The 20797-nt window shown below is 39.3% G+C and overlaps 1 protein-coding gene and 1 long non-coding RNA gene across 3 annotated transcripts in view; one reads left to right on the top strand and one right to left on the bottom strand.

Moving 5' to 3' along the window:
* Psme4 (proteasome activator subunit 4) overlaps positions 1–20797 on the bottom strand; it is a 110990-nt gene that overhangs the window by 1790 nt on the left and 88403 nt on the right. For both annotated transcript variants that reach the window (XM_057773122.1, XM_057773124.1), the window contains 5 exons: positions 16816–16944; positions 11761–11916; positions 5363–5525; positions 2611–2744; positions 1093–1231 (listed from right to left, as the gene is read on the bottom strand). In XM_057773122.1, the coding sequence (XP_057629105.1) occupies positions 1097–1231; positions 2611–2744; positions 5363–5525; positions 11761–11916; positions 16816–16944 (717 nt within the window). In that variant the 3' untranslated portion in view covers positions 1093–1096. The remainder of the gene's footprint in view (positions 1–1092; positions 1232–2610; positions 2745–5362; positions 5526–11760; positions 11917–16815; positions 16945–20797) is intronic.
* Positions 2106–16648, top strand: LOC130876535 (uncharacterized). The gene is made up of 4 exons (XR_009057286.1): positions 2106–2323; positions 5229–5340; positions 13123–13222; positions 16126–16648. It is a non-coding gene; the product is annotated as an uncharacterized LOC130876535 (long non-coding RNA).

The raw sequence follows: 20797 nt of genomic DNA on the forward strand, positions 1-20797 counted from the left end.
CCAGCGACCACACTCACAACCGTCTGCACCTCAACTCCCTCTCCTGACCCAATGAGCACAGCACGCACACACGCACAGTAAATCCAGATGAAGAGTTTTCATGACTGGAGAGTGCAGAGCTCCCACAACCCCAAATGTCTCACTCAGGAAGCAATTTGGACTATGGTTTATTTTCTTTCACCCTGACTATCTCAGGCTGCTAATGCAACTTACTTCTTTTCTTTTCTTTCTTTCTTTCTTTCTTTCTTTCTTTCTTCTTTCTTTCTTTTTTTTTTTTTTTTTTTGGTTTTTCGAGACAGGGTTTCTCTGTGGTTTTGGAGCCTGTCCTGGAACTAGCTCTTGTAGACCAGGCTGTTCTCGAACTCACAGGGATCCGCCTGCCTCTGCCTCCTGAGTGCTGGGATTAAAGGCGTGCGCCACCACCACCCGGCAACTTACTTATTTTCTAACTGTCCTAAAGCAGACACATAAGTTGCCTGTCTAAAAATGGAAACAAAATTCTGAAAAATTCTATGGGACTTATTTCCACTGACCACAGCAAAAGACATACTTACTTATTTATTGAGACAGAATATCAGTCTGTAACCCAGGGCTGGTTTTAAACTCTGAGATTAGTGAAATATAGAAACAAATACCTGGAATGGCTGCACAGGCAGGAGGGCTTCAAGTTCCAGTGAGGCACTGTCACAAGAAATAAACCAACCAGCCCACCCAGTAAAATCCCGAGGGTAAAGGCACAGGCCATCATTGTTTACCTCAGTTCTGGGAACTGAACCCAGGGTCTCATCTGTGCTAAATTTGGTCTCTGTCTCTGAACTGTCTATCCCCACACCTCAGAAGCCGTGTTCACAAACTGTCAGTGCTGGCACACAACTGCAAGGCTAGTACCATGAGGCTAAGGTGGGGAACTATCCGGATGCAAAGTTACCCTGTCTACACAGCTATCCCTGTCTTAAAAAGTCAAAACAAACAAGTCTCTCCACTTTACCTAAGCAGTTACATCTAAAATGGCAGCAAGGTTTAAAACCCTGTTGATACTCTTTCTCAGCCATCAGTGGGATGACACTTGTGAGGCTGTCGCATGTAACTCACCTCTCTATGCATAATAGCACGGTGACACAAGGAGGTCGGTGAGAACAAGCAGCTGGTCGTCAGTGAACTGCTGCTTGTGTTCTTGCCAGTTGTCATGGTGCGTCCTTCGGAAATTGGATAAGGTCTTCTTTACAGTCATCTGTAATCAACCCATGCACATTTTAACCTCTAACGACCAGAGTTAAATGCTGGTTATCTTCAGCTACATTAGAATCCACGTAGACCTCACCCCTCACACTGCAAATGCTACGATGTTAGGAAAGCAAGTCAATTTTCTGTCTCCAAACTACTATGGTCTGCAGAATTACTAGCTTCACATCGGGACAAGGCACTGCGATGTACTGCCACATTGCTACACCAGTTTCAATACATACTGTGCTTACAAAGTGACCTGCTTAGCTTAGGAGCATGGGTGCTCAAGACTATTTCTAGTTTAACATTAGCCGTCATTGAGACGAGAGACTTTCCAGATACAAAATGCCAGAATAACAATAACTTTGTAACTAATGCTAACAGTGCTCTTAATGTTGGTTTAGAAAGGATAAAAGCTACAGAAATTAACTTTAGTTTGTTATAGATGGGAAACATGTCTCTGCAAGGCTTTAATAATTACAGAGTAAATGTGACCCTATCAGAGATAGCAGTCTGTTTTTTGTTTTGTTTTAGGTTTCTTCAAGACAGGGTTTTTCTCTGTGTAGCTGCAGAGGTCCTGGAACTAGCTCTATAGACCAGGCCGGCCTTGAACTCAGAGATCCACCTGCTCCTGTCTCCTGAGTGCTAGGATTAAAGACCTGCACTACTACTGCCCAGCTGAGGCAGTAGCTTTATAAAGCAGTACATTCAAAATGTGCAAGGAAGTATTTATCAAGTGATACAAATAAACTAACAAGGAAGTTTACTTTGGGATGTACATTATTTTGGTAAATTTTGGTGTGCTGTTTAGTTCACTAAGAAGCTGGATCTGGAAGTGGAATTGGCCCCAAGCATGTGTATGTTGTGTTTTCTAAGGCCCCTTGTCTGGGATTTGTTTAGCGCCTTTAACTCTGTAGCAGAAGGAGAGCAGCAAATCAGCTCAAGAGTGAAACCACGTTGGAGGTCATCTAGAAGGCAAACCACTTCCAGCAGAGGTTGCTACTGTTTATCCCAGATGTAAAAGCACCTGCAGTGGGAAAATTGGCAAGTTCAGCCATGGAAGTTCAGCTCAACTGTGAACTCTAGCTACTGTCTCAAGGTAACTTTCTGCCGTTTTTGACCATTTATTTCTATCTGCTATTTGTTCTTTTACTTGGAAGCTTCACCAGAGGACATACTCTGCTCTCCTGAGACTTTCTCTATTGGGAGCTCCAGCTGCCTTAAAGGTGCTTCACCAGTTGATTTCTGCTAGTAGTGTTTACCCTCCAAACTTGGTGGTATTTGCTATTTATTCTTTTACTTTTGCTTACTGTGTACTTAAACTCACTCATACAGAACTGAAATGATAGCTATCATAGATCATTCTCTGGACCATACAGAACATACCTCAATAGGCTGGGGATCATTCAAATGTGCACTGAGGTTCATAAGGAGCTGGGGCATCCAGGTGGGCACATCATAAGGGCTAGAAAGAACACATGCACCAAGTCCAAGCACACCAGCATGACGCCTGACCAACTCTGCAATGAAAAAAACACATACACACCTTTTACAGTGGAATCAATTTTCACTCATGCTAGATGCTTTCAGTGTACCTATCTCCTCTATTTAATATCAATTTACAAGTACAAAAAAAGCATGATTCCTGCGGCTGAACTAGAAATGGCAAGGATTTTAAAAACATTCTAGAGCTGTCCCCTGGTGATGGTGTAATTGTTTCTGGCCAGGAATGGGTCATACTGTTAAGAACCAACACAGCTACAATTTTCTTGATGAGCTCATTCATATTCTAAGTACAATTCCTGATCCTAAAATGATCTCCCAGATTAGGTAATATTTTCTCTGTGTAATTGTGCCCACACAAAATGCACCAACCAGGCTTGACAAATGCATTTCTTATAACAGAGCTGCAGCACATGTCTACCTTAAGGAGTCTGTTCTTTCCTCAGTGGTGTGAGTCCAAGAGATTTCAAATACCCATGTTTCCTGGTTCCTTTCTCACTTTCCCATCTCCCCTTCCAGTGGTGCTGGGATTGGTCCAACACAGGGCCTCACATGAGCTAAGCAACCCACCACCCTATGATTGCTACACCTAGACCTGTTCCCATCTTTTTGGTAGTATTTGGTATTGAACTCAGGACATGATGCATACTAGCCAAGAACTCATTACACTGAACCACATTTAGAACTAGAGTTCCCCTCAGAGTTTCTCAATAAAGTTGCAATGCATATTCTTTGGAAATCTATTCTAGGTGTGTCTATGAACAGAAGGAGAAGGTAAGAAAATGAGATTTTGGAGTAGTAAAAATGATAATGCCATTTGTTATAGTAAAGACTTAAAACACTTATTATCAAAGAAAATCAGAATGTTGATAATTTATTGGAGTTTAGTATTGATGAGTATTAATACATAATGTATATAAATACTTAATACTGGGTATTTAATAATTATGACATAATTATAGTTCTAATGTATAGGAACTGCATATCCTAGGCACTTAGCAGAAATTTAATGAATTTCATATTTACTCATTTTTATCATTTCTATTTCTTTGGGCTTAAAGTCAGATGTTTCTCTGTAGTGTCACCTAAATTTTTCCTCAAAAATAACATGACAATCAGACTTTAAGGCATGTGATTTATGCTAACTTCAGAAGCTCTGTGACTCTTCTCTTCATTAGCTGACTAGTGAACTAGTAACTAGTAGGTAATGTTACACTGCATTAACATTTTGCACACATACACTGGTGGTCCCTAGTGGTATCATAGCCATTTTATTGTGCTCACAGTACACAGGACCATGTGTGCACAAAAAGGAATTTATTCAGTACTGCATTTCTTTAAAGTGATCTTCCTCATAGAGACACACATGATTACCTAACATCCCTTCTCTAGACAGAAGCAAAGGTGCCTCTGCTTCCTTTAAACTTTTTCTTTTTGTACGCATGTGTTTCTGTTGTGCTCATCATATGTGTGCACATGAATGTAGACGGAAGAAGTCAATCTCAGGTGCTGTTCCTCAGGATTCTTTATTTCTATTTCTGTGTATGTATGTGCACATGCATGCAAGTACCTACAGAAGTCAAAAAGGGATTTGAATTCTATGGAGCTGGAGTTATAGGCAGCTGTGATGCTCTAGATTTGATGTTAGAAGCTGAACTCGGGTCTAATAGTAAGCACGCATAACCACCAAGCCATCTCTTTAGCCCTGCACTTGTTTTCCGAGTCAAGGTCTTTCACTGAGACCCAGGGAGCTGCTTGTCTCCACTGTCCCAGTGCTGCGGTTACGGGACAGCACACCTGGCTTCTTCTGTAGGTGCTGGGTATCAAACTCAGGGCTTCGGGCTTGCATGGCAAGAACTTTACTAACCATACTATTTTCCTAGCCTATCCCCATTTTTCATTTATATATGTATATATTCCTTTTGTGTGTATACTCATACTTATGTGTGCAAATCTGCACAAGCACATACCTGAGTGCCATGGTATGCAAGTGAGGTCATAGGAAACTTATGGGAGTATGTCTTGCCTTCCATCATGGATCCCAGAGATCAAATTCAAGTCCCAAGTATGGCGGCAAGTTTTTGTTTTCTTGTTTTTTTAAGTGCACTAACACATAATCCCTAAATTCTGAACACAAGATAGTTTAAATCCTCCAAAATAACCAATGCACTTATACTTATTTTAGGTCAAGGTTAGAACTGCCTTATTAAAAAGTTGGGGCTGGAGACATGGCTTAGTAGTTAAGACCACTGCCTGCTCTTCCAAAGGTCATGAGTTCAATTCCCAGCAAGCACATGTCGGCTCACAACCATCTGTAATAAAATCTGGTACCCTCTTGAGGAAGAGACATGGTCAGTAGTCCTATCAATTTAGACCATGAAACTCAATGTTCAACAGAACCGCATGCTTCAGTATTGCCAGGACATAAATAAAAAATTATTAATTATATGCAATAGTGGACAAGTTCCTTTGTACATACAACTTTAGCCTTTTCATTCCAGGTCCTGTCTTCTTCATGCCAGTTCCTAACAAATAGGGACAATTATTCCTGCCAAGACCTGAGCACAAACAAGTACTTCAAATGTTTAAGAAAGTCTGCTTAATTCAACAAAGGTATGGGGATTTGCAATATTACCTGCAGAAGGAATGGTATCTCCCACAGAACCAGGGTCTCGCTTTCTTTTCTTGGGTAGTTTTGTTTTGCAAAGTTGCTCAAAATGAATCTGCATAGCACTGTCCATGGTAAGGAAGTTGCATTGTAGCAGACCACTTAAGGTAGTAGCAGCCATTTCTCGAACCTGGAGAGATAATCATTTCTATTAGACTGAGATTTTGAGTCTGAGGTGGTAAAAGACAGTGGAACGGAAAGGCTGAGTGGGGATCTTTCCTAGAATGTATGTAAAATTTACTTTTTCTTTCTGTTTCAAGACAGCCATCACCAGATTCCCCAGGTTTCTGTTACACATAAAATTTCTCCACAAATTAACACATAAACAAAATAATACAAATGGTCAAGATGTAAACAAAAAAGCCAATGTTCCGCTCTATATTCCTTGAAAAGTTCTTTGTATTGTCATTTGGTTGCCCCTTTCCCATAAAGATTCCTATAAAGATGGTACTGGGACTGAATTCGAGGGCTTCATTTAAGCCAAGCGAGTGCTCTACTACTGAGGTTTCTTTTTAATTTGTACTTTGAAACAAGTTCTCACTAAATTGTCCAGGCTGACCTTGTAGGAGTAGGGATTAAATCCAGGCCCCTCCCTATGTCAGGACAGTATTGTACCAGTGATTTCCATCCCAAAGTCCTTTTGTTTTTAGGCAGATAGGATCTTGTTAAGTTGTCCAAGCTGATGCTCATGAACTTTCTACTACCTTCTTTCCTCAACTATCAGAGTACCTGGGATTACAGGTGTGCACCACCACATCCAGCCAGAGAGTATTACTTCATTTAACTTTTGATTTTTCACTGATTTAGGATAACCCAATTCGAAAGACTCGACAATTTTATGGTTATCAGCTCTGTTCAAAGAGTAATGCTGGGCAGTAGTCACACTGGCCAGCAGCAATATACATTGTGCTTTGTAGATGAAGAGAAGATATATTAAAAGTAAGCAAAGTTGACTTGTCTTTTGTTTGCATCTCTACGGTCATTATTTGCAGCCTGTTTTGTCTTTATGTGACTACAACTAGTCTACAAAAGTTTGATGATTTTTGTATGTAATAACATTTTTCTCTAATCTGAAGCTTGATCATTTAAATGTAAGTTTCTAATATTGTTGTAGAGAAATTTGTCTGTTTTGAAGTCATCTGCTCTTGAAAAGTCATCTATGCATTAAGTTCCTACAAATAACCAACTGCGTATTTCAGTTTCATTAACCGAAGAGAGGACACTGCTTTACTCCATCTAGCGTGCAGCGTTCCGACTGATTTCCTCCACGCTGCTAATAAATTACCCCAATACTTCCACAGAGTCACTCTTGTCCAGTGATAAGGCCTACATTCAGGATATTCTTTGGCCAGGATTTGGTCAGAATTTACATGCCAATAATAGCTTTACAATGTGAGGAAAAAAAATTTATTTCATTTTATTAGTCAAAAACACATTATCTCCTCACACAATCTTTTTTCTTTAAATTTGTAAACTTTAGAAAAAAATTAGTTCTCAATTATAAAGTTTTCCAATTCAATCACAAATAAGATATAGCTAGTTATTAACTAATATATAATTTCTATCATGTTATTCCAATAATGGTTTTACTTGCTTATGTCATAGTAACAGGCATTTTTTGTTTAGAGAAAGCACAATACTTTCTTAAATAGTAACAAATGTGAATTAAATAAATCTATACTGTTACGTGGTACTCTAAGAAGCTGCCTGATCACATGATTATATGCCTATCCATCACATCTGTGACCTGCAGATCCTACACTATTTTTTTCGAAAATCTTTCTTAGGGAAAATAAGGCTCTAAGCACTGCAAGAACACCAGGCAAGAACCGTCTCTGGGAGGATAAACAGCACTCTGCTTTCTACAGGGCTTGACCATCCAGCCTCATCTCACCTTCCGCTCCTTAAGATGAGGTTTTACTGTACAGTCCAGACAGGACTTCAGTTCGTGTTCTTCCTGGCTTGGCCTCCCATGTGCTAGGATTCCAAATATGTACCACTACACCCAGCTCAAAGAAATATTTCTTTAAAAGTTCCAAGTAACAGGAATTTCCATGGAAAGTTCCCCAAACAGAATTTTCAGGAGAGTTTTGACTCAACCCATCGAATTCAGTCCCAGTACCATCTTTATAGGAATCTTTATAGGAAAGGGGCAACTAAATGACAATACAAAGAACTTTTCAAGGAATATAGAGCGGAACATTGTCTTTTTTGTTTACATCTTGACCATTTGTATTATTTTGTTTATGTGTTAATTTGTGGAGAAATTTTATGTGTAACAGACCTTCATGCCTGGTGCCCACTAAATGGTCTATTCCACTGAGTTATCTCCCTAGCCACAGTTATGTTTATTTATGAGCTATGGGAGAAAACACAATCATATTCTAAGAAACATTCTTGAAGATAGGAAGTTTAATTAAAAGCAAAACAAAACATTTCTATGTGTGGGCACATGTGTAGTGGCCAGAAGGCAATGTTCAGAAGTCAATTATTTCCTACATGTGGGTTCCAGGATTAAATGCAAGATGTCAGGCTTGGCAGAAAGTTTCTTTATCTGCTAAGTCATCTTCCCAGCCCACAACAATTTTTATTTTTTATTATTATTACTTTTTTAGAGAGACAGGGTTTCACTATGTAGTCCTGGTTGACCTTGAATTTACAGAGTTCTGCCTCCTAAGTACTGGAATTTAAAGGCATATACCATCATTTTAGTGACAATTTACTGTTACAGATTGGATCTTAAATGTCCCTCTACAGTCCATGTATTAGATAGAGGCTTATTCTCCAGTGTGGTGCTACCAGGAAGTGGTAGAGCCTAAGTCTTTGAACACATGGTCTCAGGGTGGACAGTAGGGAAAGTCTCTTTCCTATCTTTCCTACTTTCTGGACACAAGATAAGTGGTTTTGCTCCAGCACACATTCCTACATAGGCCCAAAACAACCAGGTCAATCTGTCATGAACTGACACCTACAAGTTAAGGTCTATGAACTAGACATTAACACAGATAAGCCTTCCTCTCTGTGTGCTGCTATGTTTTATGCTCTAAAACTGCAGCTTGGAGATGCTGTTTTTGAGATTTCCACTTTTCATTTTCATTCCATTAGGTTAGTTTCTAAGAAGCACCAGAACTAAAATGTTTTCACTGAGTTTGTGATAAGCAGTCTGTATGTGCCCTACAGTCTGGATGATATTTGCTTGCTGAACACAGGAAAGCTGCACAGGTTTATTGGAAAATAGATAAACCACCATTCCCACTTTCCTGTATAATAAATCTCTTCTTAGTGCTTAGAGATAGATACACAAAGTTCTCCGCTACACACAAGTTTTTAAAGTCTGTAAAAGTAATATTTTTATTAAAAAAATTTGTGTTTTTCTTTTTCAGGGTCAATTATATTTTATTCTATACTTATTGCAGTATGTTTTCTTATATTGATCTAATTGAGTTAAAGATTATCTTTTGATACAAAATATGAATAAAATGGACCATTGAGCAGATAGTCATCCAGAGAAGAAGAGAGAACTGCCTGGAAAAAAAATTACAGAGAAAAGGAATAATCTGGCCAAATGGTAGAATTACTTTCTACAGGGTAAAGTCTCTTTACTTCTCAACTCATTTGAGTCCCAACTCAACTAAAAACTAAACCTGACTTCTCTAAACCCAAGTCATGTTGTTAAAAGAAAAATTCAGAGTCTCTCTCATATTAGAAGAATCACCTGGTATGGGACAGAAGAAAACCAAAATTTAGGGACCATTGTCAGAAATCTCTTTCTCATACTTGTTTTGACTCTTTAGAACCTTTCTTTAGGTATAATACTATCTTTAAAATTTAAATTTTAAAATTTTAAGTTTTCCACAGTGAACAATAAATTTTCCTATCAGTGATATCTGAAGTCTCCAAAAAGATGATAGAGCCCCGTAATAATGAGTCTACCTGAATCATAAAAATGACACTGAGTGGATAACAACTCTCAGAGCTCAGCTTTGGACTACAAACTGCTCAGGACAATTAATTGCAAGGTGGCTGGCTGAGATGGCCTACCTTGTTGCACCACTCTAGCCAAACAGAACTTCAGATGAGGTTTGCTGCTTACTCACTGACTGGCTACAAATGTGGCAGCAAGTCCTTCTAAGATTTAACCATTGGTTTAGTTTTCACAGGTTCTCATAGAGATACTGTTGCCCCAGACAGCGCATGCTTTCCCAATAGGTAGAGTGGATGGTTTTGGTTTTTCTCAGGGTTATGGATAATTGTCACCTATGGGGGAGGTTGGTACTAAGCTGTTATAGGGTTGGGAGCAGAACTATAGATATTAGACTCAGGGATCTCATTTGAAATAGAAAATAGGAAGATAGATAAGATAGGATAATAAATTATTAAATTTACTTGTAAACTAAAAAAGCAACTATCCAGTTTTAAATAATTTACACAGGTATTGACTCTTGTATATTGATACAAATTCAAAATTATTTTTGTTATATTGCATATTATGTTCCTACTTCTGTTTAAGATACTTTTGTATCTTAAATGTAAAATTATTTTTGTTATACTGATATATGCTTCTACTTCCGTTTAGGATATTTTTGTATACTGATGCAAATTAAGGTTATTTTTGTCATACCACATTATACATTTCTACTCCAGTTAAAATATTTTTGTATACTGTCACAATTTTGAGGTTATTGTCCTTCTACTGTACATCTGTTTCTATTTTTGCATACGGTATTACCACTACAGGTTGTTTATTTCTATATGTGAAACCTTGGTCTTTAAGCTGCATAGGTTAATAAGAATCACAGCTGGACCCACAATGGCGGCAGCTTAGCTCTGCCCTGTGAGTGTAGTACTTTGATTCTGATTTGTCTGATGATAAACTGTATGCGACTCCACTTGGATTCCTTCTTCATTACCTCTGTATCAAACAGGGATAATGACAGAGGTCACATTTTAAGTCTACTGGACAATAGTATGTTCTGTAATATGCCTTCATGTACATTATTACTAGTGCCTGAACATCTTCACTCCTACGTTTTGGTGTGGGAAGGCACTCTACAAGCTACCAAAAGAGAAACAAACACCAACCCAGCTACAAAACCTTTGAACTACAATTTGTCCTTTCTGCAAGATATGCTGGGGCAACGGTGGCACAGAACTTGTGGGAATAATCAATCAATATCTGATTTAACTTAAGACCCACTCTACAAGATGGAACTGATACTTGACAATGCTTAAGTGACCAAGAACCAGAGACTAGATAGTTCAGAGACCTAGGGTAAAACCAAACACTACTGGTCTCAAAACTAAACCAAAACAAAAACCAAACAAACAAAACTAACAAAAACACATCAATAAAATGACTCCTAACGGTATTCTGCTATACTCATAAATCAGTGCCTTATTCAGTTATCATCAGAGAAGCTTCCCTCTGCGGCAGATAGGAACAAATGCAGGGACCCACAATCAGACATGTGGAGAGTGTATCCTTGGAACATACAGCTCTAAATGTATCCTTGGAACATACAGCACTCCATCAAATCCATCCACCCAGAGCTGAGGGAACTCCACAGAGGAGGAAGCAGAAAGAGTGAAAGAGTCAGAGGAATGGAGGACCTCAGGAAAAAAAGGTCCTCTTAATCAACTAAGCAAGGCTCTTACAAATTCACAGAGACTGACGAAGCAAACACAGGGCATACAAGAATCTGCACCAGGTCCTGTGCATACACTAAACCCATTAGCCTAGTATTTTTATGGGACTCCTGAGAGTGTGAACAAGTAGGTCTCTGATTCTGGGTCTGCTTTTGGGACTGATTTCTTTCCACTGATTCTTCTTGTCCAACCTTGATGTGATGGTTTTTGTTATATCTTATTCCATTTTATTTTGTCATGTTTATTCTTTAAATCTTCTAGAAGAAGCCTGTTCTTTTCTAATAAGAAAAAAAGAAGTGGATCTGGAGGAGAGGTGGGGAGGAACTGGAATGAATACAGGAAAGGGAAACTATAATCAGGACATATTGAATGAGAAAATAATCTATTTTCAATAAAAGGAAAAAATAAATAGAAAAAAAGAGCAACTACAACCCCTCATTTCACACACAAGAAAATGCAGGTTACCAAGTAATATGTCAATCAGCTGCAAGAAGACATATCAAGAAATCACCCAGTAGTTTTTATCTGTATTACAGGAAATCATGACTACTCACAGATTGCTATATTAAAATTAAAGTTAAATAACATTTAAATAAAACAAATCCTATGAATTGCACTCTTTGGTCAAGGCTGGTTTTGAACTTATGAAAATTCTAATGCCTTAGTCTCATAATCATAAAAGTTAAATAAATTTCCATTTGTTTTAACATAAAGTTTACCTCTAACTGTTCATCTTCCAAAAGACATATAATCAGCCATCTGATGTCTTTGACTGCATCCTCATTGTTTAGGAAAATAAAGAGGTTATAAAATACCATGGTCTGGAGGTAGGTCAGCACTGTATATCTTGCATGCCAAGAACTACTTCTTGCTGTCTGTGAATGAGAAATGAGTATATATAACATTACATACAAGTAATAAAATATTTTAAATTGATTTCTGCTTTCACAGGTATAGTTGCAACTAACTTTATCTGCCATTTCCTTCTAAGCAAGGAGTAGTATGGTCAAGTTACCAAGGCAGTTATTCAGAATGTCTTGATGGTTCAATGGTGGGAAAGTAAGAACTGAAAAAAAGTCAAAATACTCTCTTGATAGAGAAGTATTCATAATTAAGACAATTAACTTATCCAAGTTCTACATATTACTCTACATTCAAGAGCAGTAGGTAAGGCCTGAGAAGCAAACAAGAGTATGAACTACTAGTGTCGGGTAAGGGTTCCATCTCAAAGTGAGACTTAAATCCAAGCAAAAGAAGTTTGTTACTCCCATAACATTTGTGCCACTATTGCACTAGTGTATCTTGCAAGCAAGTTGATATTTTAAGTTGCAGCATTTGTTGTTGGGTGATATTGATGACAACTTTCCTCCTCTGGTAGCATGCAGGGTACCTTCCAATATTATGAACACTAGTCAGGAGAGTTGAAACTGCTAGTTGGGAAACAGCTCTATTTCTCAATTTTGCTGATAAAAAGTAAGTGGTCTTTTCAGCAAAAGGCCCTTCTCATAAGGTTGTAGAGATGAACCAACAATTTTGGCAATAGCTTGTGATGTTTTGGGGGAAGGTATATATGAAACCTCTTTGACTAACAACTCATAAGTTATATATCCCATTCTAGGCATTGGAGGTTTTAACTGGTTGCACATTTAGTTGGAGGAATGTCTCCTCCAACATACAGAGACACCATTTAAATTACTTACATATGTATAGATATTTTAAAAAGCTTCTTGTAGTAAGTTTCCATATGTCCCTAAGAGGGACACACATGGAGGGCACCAGGAAAGGGAAATAGTTAAGATTTCCTGTGTAAACTAGGAAGGGGAGTAGAAGGGAGGGGTTGGGGGATGGGAACACGAGGGTTCCAAATGGCCAAGTTGTGCAAGGAATGAAGAGGAGGAGCAATGAAAGAGACATCTTGACAGAGGGAGCCATTATGGGGTTAGGGAGAAACCAGCTGCTAGGAAAATGCCTAGGAATCCACAAGGATGACTCCAACTAAGATTCCTTAGCATAGTGGAGAGGGTGCCTGAACTGGCCTTACACTGTAATCAGATTAGTGACTACCCTAATTGTCATCACAGAATCTACATTCAGTAACTGATGAATGCGGATGCAGCTGATCCATAGCCAAGCACTGGCTAAGCTCCTGGAGAAGGATGAAGGACCATATGAGAAGGGGAGGTAAAGATCATGATGGGGGAAAACCAGAACTAATAGCTGGGGAACCTGCTTGGGACTGAACTAGGCCCTCTGACTGTGGATGATAGTTATATGGCTTGATCTGTTGGGGAGTGGGTCCTTGGCAGTGGAACCAGGACTTATCCTGGGTGCATGAACTGGCTTTTTGGAGCCCATTCCCTATGATGGGATCCTTGCTCAGCCTTGATACGGGGTGGGGGGCTGGTCCTGCTTCAACTTGGTATGCCAGATTTTGTTGACTCCCCAAGGGAGGCCTTACCTCCTCTGAGGAGTGGATGTCGAGTGGATTGGGGGTGGGGGGCAGGAGAAGGGGAGGGAAGGGGAACTGAGTCTAGCATGTAAAATTAAATACCGTTGTAACAACATGCACAGGAACTGCACATGTTCAAAGCAGACAATATCCCAGCACTGAGGAGGAGAAGACATACAGTCTCACCCCTAACCAAGAAGCTATTTGCAGTTATTGCCTGCTAAGAAAACTAGCTTTCCCTTATAGTGTCAGAAGTAGTTGGTCAACACAAACTAGAGACCATAGTTTTTTTTTTGTAGGCTTTTATTTCATTTTTGTTTTGATACTTTTTAAAATTATTTATTTATTTATTATGTGTACAATATTCTTTCTGTGTGTACTCCTGCAGGCCAGAAGAGGGCACCAGACCCCATTACAGATGGTTGTGAGCTACCATGTGGTTGCTGGGAATTGAACTCAGGACCTTTGGTAGAGCAGGCAATGCTCTTAACCTCTGAGCCATCTCTCCAGCCCCTGTTTTGATATTTTTTATATTATTTTGTTTGTTATGATACTTGGTTTTGTTTTGAGAGGGAGGGTCATGAAGTTGGGTGTAAAAGATATGGGGGGAGTCTGGGGAAGAAAATGAAAAATATGAAGCATCTAAAAACAATACATGGCTAGCCCTGAGCATATTCATACTTATTTTAGCACACACATACACAAGATCATGAATTTGAAAGAGAGCAAGGTGAGGCAAATGGAAGAGAGTTGTTGAAGAAAAGAAGAGGAAAGTGATATTATTTCAAAAGAATAAAATACGTATTTTTAAAACTAGCTAGCTTTAGTATTTACCACAGGATGGAATAGATCTTTTAGCATTTTAACAGTGAGGATGATGACAGTTGAAGTAAGTCACATTTATTGTTTTATTCCTTGTCATGGAATAAATTCAAAAGGTACTTAAGAAATATTTGAATAAGAGTGAGAATGAGAGAGAAAGGAAAGGAGGGAGGAAAAGAGATGACAGCAAAAATGAAGGTGAAGGAGAAAAGGACAGGCAGCAGACAGGTGAAGTATAAAGAGATACACTGACATCAGCTGGAAAAACAGTCCCAACTTTGAGGAAACTGAAGGTAAGATTAAATGAGTCTCTGTAAGTTATACAAGTGAGGACTGTAAGAGAATTTGAATTCAGGTCCGTCTGCCTCCAAACTGAAGATCTGCAGAATCAGCTGCAGAGCAGACAGGTCCAGGAGATATGCATGTGGATGTGCAGACAGACAGCGCTGCCTTTCTACTGACCTGCCTCACACAAAAGATTTTCAGTGCCCATTCCCCAGAAGAAGTAGTATATTTTCCATTGGTTTCTATCTAATTTCTTAAGGAATACTAGTAGGTTTTGTATTGATTTTATAGTACCCATACAATTACTAGTCTCTCACATGGAAACAAGGTAGAAATAAAAATCTGTGGCCAGTCATCATTGTTTGCAAACACATTCTACTAAAAACAAAAAACAAAACAAAACAAAAACAACAACAACAACAACAAAAAAACCCACTACTAAATCCCATGCTCCAAAATTTTAGATTGTTGGAAAATATTTTCCAGTGAAAACTGAAAGTACACCTCCTTTTACGTAATGTGTATGGCAGGACCACTGCTGTGTAACTGTACTGTGGTGCAGTCAGAGGAACTGAACCTGTGTCCATCACAGACCGGAAATGAAAATGGCCAAAGAGAATGAGAACCCCTTCCATTATCCAAACTTTGTATTAATTTATTTTATTACTTATTACATCTTGAACATGCCCAAATTAAAAGAAGTTGGCAGCTGAGTCAAATATAAATCAAGGCTTGTTTTTGGTCAATTCAAAAATTTAAAAACAACAACAACAACAACAACAAAACCCTTGAAACAAACATCAGAGACCAGGTTGATAACACACATTTAATCCAGTACTTGGGAGGCAGAGGCAGGTGGCTGTTTGTTAGTCACATCCCAGCTTGATCTACCTGGTGAATTCCAAGCCAGTTAGGGCTACCTATTAAGACTCTATCTCAAAAGACAAATATACATATTAGAGTACTACTCAGCGGTAAAAAACAATGACTTCTCGAATTTTACGTGCAAATGGATGGAAATAGAAAACACTATCCTGAGTGAGGTATCCCAGACCCAAAAAGAGGAACATGGGATGTACTCACTCATAATCGGTTTCTAGCCATAAATAAAGGACATTGAGCATATAATTTGTGATCCTAGAGAAGCTAAATAAGAAAGTGAACCCAAAGAAAATCGTATAGTCAGCCGCCTGGATAGGGGAAGTAGACAAGATTGCTGGGCAAAAACTGGGAACTTGCGGGTGAGGTGGCATGGGGCAAAGGGGAAATGGGATGAGAAACGTGAGAAGGGGAGGATGGGAGGAGCTCGGGGGATTGGGATGGTTGGGATATAGGAAGGGTGGATACGGGAGCAGCGAAGTATATATCCTAACTAAGGGAGCCATCTTAGGGTTGGCAAGAGACTTGACTCTAGAGGGGTTCGCAGGTATCCAGGGAGATGTCCCCAGCTGGTACCTTGGGCAACTGAGAAGAGGGAACCTGAAATGATCCTATCCTATACTGATGAATATCTTGCATATCACCTTAGAACCTTCATCTGGCGATGGATCGAGGTAGAGACAGAGACTCAATTTGGAGCAATGGTCTGAGCTCTTAAGGTCCAAATGAGGTGCAGAAGGAGGGAGAACATGAGCAAGGAAATCAGGACCACGAGGGGTGCACCCACCCAATGTGACAGTGGAACTGATTTATTGGGAGCCCACCAAGGCCAGCTGGTCTGGGACTGAATAAGCATGGGATAAAACCGGACTCTCTGAACATGGCGGACAATGAAGGCTGATGAGAAGCCAAGGACAATGGCACTAGGTTTTGATCCTAATACATGAACTGGCTTTGTGGGAGCTTAGCCTGTTTAGACGCTCACCTTCCTGGACGTAGATAGAAGACCTTCGTCTTCCCGCAGGGCAGGGAATTTGGACTGCTCTTCAGTATCGAGAGGGAGGGGGAATGGTGTGGGGGGAGGAGAAGAGGAGTGGGGATAGGGGGAGGGAAGTGGGGGGAGGGGGCAATATTTGGGAGGAGGGGAGGGAAATGGGAAACGGGGAGCAGGTGGAAATCTTAATTAAAAAAGAATAAAAATAAAAATTAAAAAAAAAAAGACAAAAAGCCCAAACAGCCACAAAAATCAGGTTTTGTGTATTTTCAGCCCACTGTGAAACCTTCGTAATGGCAAAACAATGCTAGACGGAGGATGTACATATTCTACCTATATACTTACTTGGTTTAGCACCTGAAGTACCAAAGGCACTTGATGAGGGTAGAGCAACCCCTGAGACATCAGTGACAAACAAAGCTTCGCATCTCTTTTCAGTTCATCATAGCTATTGTCATTTTCCACCGGGGCGATCTCGAGAACAAAACAAATGCAACAGTGAGTGACCATCAGTAAGTACAGGCATCCCAGCACCCACAAGGATGAGGCGAGAAAATGGCAAGTCCAGGGCCAGTCAGGGCTGCATAGTCAATCTGAGGCCAAACATCTATGAAAATTGTAAACATACACAAAAACACAACAAATACCTTACAGACCAATCACTTCTTAAGTAATACCTAACTCAGATAACCTTGTTTCACTTTTGCTTCTTGCTGCCCCCTTTTATCAACGAAATTACCTCAAGCAAGCCCCATATGTTATCTTTTTAAAAAATCTAGAATGGTATCACCACACTTGAAACATCACTACAATACAAAGTACTCAACAGAAGTCAGACTTAAGTCCTAGAGCTCAGGAGGAACAGTAGGGCGACTGGACGGAGGGGGAGGGCCTTGGACTTCCCACAGGGCAGGGTACCCTGACTGCTCTTAGGACTGGAGAGGGAGGGAAATGAGAGGAGGTGGAAATTTTTAATAAATAATTTTTTTTAAAAAAAGTAGGTTGATCGCTGTGAATCTGGGAAAGTCTGGTCTACAGTGTGAGTTGCAGGTCAACCAGGGGTACAGAATGAGACACTGTCTCAAATAAAATGAAGCAAAACAACCACAAAAAAAAACTCCTTAGTGTTCAAACCTCCCTCACTGTAGCACTGACATGTTGTTACAACAGATTTTCTGAATCACTCAACATCATAATAATAATATGATGTATTAGTACCTTTGTTTCTAAACCTGAAAATTCCTTGTTGGCCAGTTTTTCACATTTGGAGGGAGAAACTGAGGTTTTTGTTTAGTAATTTCCTCAGTCATGGCCTCCCGATTGTATCCATGTGATGTGTCTTGGTTTCAGTACATCCTGTACTCTGGCCATTGGATCTAGGTTTCGTTTTATTGACATGTGTGATACTGGGCAAAACAGAAGAATTGCTATGTGTTTCCTTCACTATAGTTTTTCCTTATGCAATAATTTCACTATAAAAAAAGAAGTCTGCAGTATGGTAGTATTATCTTCCATAATTTTCTTCATTGCTACCTAGAATACTTTATATATGAAAAAGCTTTCCCTTGTTAAGAATAGTTGAGTCCCTTCCTATACTGCAATGTGAATAATTATCTTCTTGAAGGTACTTTTATCATTATAAACCCAGCAACTTCTACAAATCTAATAGCTTTGTATTGCTCAAGATGGTACTCATTTCTTCAATTCAAACTGGCGTCTGGGTTTCAGATATGATATGCCAAGATAAGCTAGTTTATCTTAGATGTTTCTTATTTCTTCAAGAAGCCCCAATTTTCATTGGAAATGTTCCCGAGAAACCAGTCTGGACACAAGGAATATTGTTCCATTCTATGAGGGTTTCTTCCTAACCTGTTAAGGTGGAGAAAGTTATGAAATAAAGACAGAAAGGGACAGGAGAAAAAAAGCTTATACTGGTTATGCTCTATTTGAATTTATAGTTGCAAATATTGTTTTAAAGTTTGAAAATTATGTATGCAGGCTGTGGAGGTTAGAGGATAAATTTTTTGCAGGAGCTGATTCTCTTTTTCCACTATCTGAGTCCTCAGTTTTGAACTCAGTTCATTAGGCTTGGTACTGAGGCATTTTATAAGTCCCACTACTTAAATCTTTAAATGATAACATTTATAAAGAGGGGCTGAAGATATGGCTCTGCAGCTACGTGCACTTGCTGCTCCTGCAGAGGACCCAGGTTTTGTTCCCAGTACCCACAGGACTCAAGTTCCAGGGCATCCAACCCCTTTTATTCTGGCCTTTGTGGGCACATGTCACATATGCAGACATTCAAGTAAAACACACACACAAAATAATTCTTTTAAAAAATTTGTAGAGATTGAGAACAAATAAGTGTGTGTATAAAATGGGTGTAGTTAGGACTGTCATAGTAATGAAATAGTTGTTTTTGTTGCAGTGTATAAGACACGAATCTATACAGGTGGTAAAACGACGACACAGAATTAGGTAATGTGTAGACCAATATTGGCTTCCTAATTTTGAGATTATACTACAGTTGTGGAATATGTTAAGTGTTAGAAAAAGTGGAGTGAAAAGTACCATAGAGTTTGGTTGATTTACTTTGCAGCTTCCCATGAATCCTTAATGATTTCAAAATATACAAGTTTTGAAAATAAAACTCAATATTCGTAAAAATTAGGTGATGATTTACATTTTTCTTAACATGTAAAAGGTCGTTTAGTGTATGTAAATATCTATGTCGGTATCCATTCCTGCACTGCTAGCACACCAAATTCTTTATGGAATGTCATTCTCTCTTGCATTCTGCAGGACTGTCTGTCAATCAAGAGAGCCTAGTCCAAGAGAGACAAAGGATCAGAGTTTGCTCATTGTAACCTTGGGTTTGGGCATGTGGATCTTGAAGGGATCCAAGAAAGCAACGCCATGGAGTAGAATCCTATTATTTCCTGTAATCTAGATTCTTGGAGCTATGGCTCCTACTCAGCTTTTCAGTTTTTACTTTGTTCTGTAAACCACCTAGATATTTTCTGATAATCCAATTAATTTACCACTTTTGCTTTACCACTTGATAGATTTCTAGTGCTCAATATTAAAGAACCTTAGTTAAATGAAAGACTAAGGTGGAGAGATGGCTCAATGGCTAAGAGTAACTGGGGGCTTTTCTAGAGTATCTGGACTAGATTCCCAGCACCTACAGAGCAGCTCACAACTGTCTGTACCTCCAGGTCAAGGAACCTTACAGCCTCTTCTGAACTTTGAAGGTATCAAACATGAATGTTTTACACTTACATACACGCAGGCAAAATGCTTATACACATAAATGTTTTTTAAAAAATTAAAAAAAAAAAAAAAAGGAAGAGTCTCTATGATCCAGTACCACTCCTTCCCCCAAGGACTTCTAACTGCCAGGTTCTACCCACAGAATACTCGAACTGCCCTAACTGCTGATCCCTGTCCCCACCCTGTAGAGTAAAAAACCCAATCTCTGGACATGAAATTTCCCCAATCTCCACCGTGGAAAGCTCCACCCGCTTCCCAAGAAGCTCTATATAAGCCCTGTATCCTGTTCAGTTCTCTGCTGTTTCTCGCTGAAGCAGGGGCAGCCATCCTCCTGTTTTTTTCCTTCCCAATAAATCTCTTGTGTGAGGTTTGTTGTGTGATGTGACTTTGTGGTATTCCTTTGCTCCTGGCTGCCAGGATACCTTTCCATTCGAGCAGTAATGCACACAACCAGGACTCTGTATAATATTCTTAGAAAATATCATTCTTACTTAGCATTTTTGAGACAGGAACCCACTGTGTAGCCTAAGCTGACCTTGAACTTGATCCTCCTGCCTCACTCTCCCAAATGATGGAGGTCAGAGGCATGAACCACTATACCTAGCTTTAAGAATTTCTTGAAACTGATTTCTATGGGTTAACTTTATTTTAAACTTATTACTGTGTATACACACACACACACACACACACACACACACACACACACACACACCACAGTAAGCACGTGAAGGGTCAAAGGACAACTTACAGATCCATTCTCTCAGTCCATCATGTGGGCTCTAGGAATTAAACACAGGTTGTCAAGTTTGACAGCAGGTACTTTTACCACTGAGCCATTGCGGATCTCTGTGAGTTCGAGACCAGCCTGGTCTACAAGAGCTAGTTCCAGGACAGGCTCCAAAACCACAGAGAAACCCTGTCTCAAAAAAAAAAAACCAAAAAAAAAAAAAAAAAAAAGTATTAAGGTACCATATTGGTAATTTTTGAATGGGGGCAAGTGCTATGCCAATGATTAAAACCCCATCCTTGACCATTTCTAGTGTTTATTATATGC

The sequence above is a fragment of the Chionomys nivalis genome, chromosome 6 (genome assembly GCF_950005125.1).
Source record: "Chionomys nivalis chromosome 6, mChiNiv1.1, whole genome shotgun sequence".
NCBI lineage: Eukaryota > Metazoa > Chordata > Mammalia > Rodentia > Cricetidae > Chionomys > Chionomys nivalis.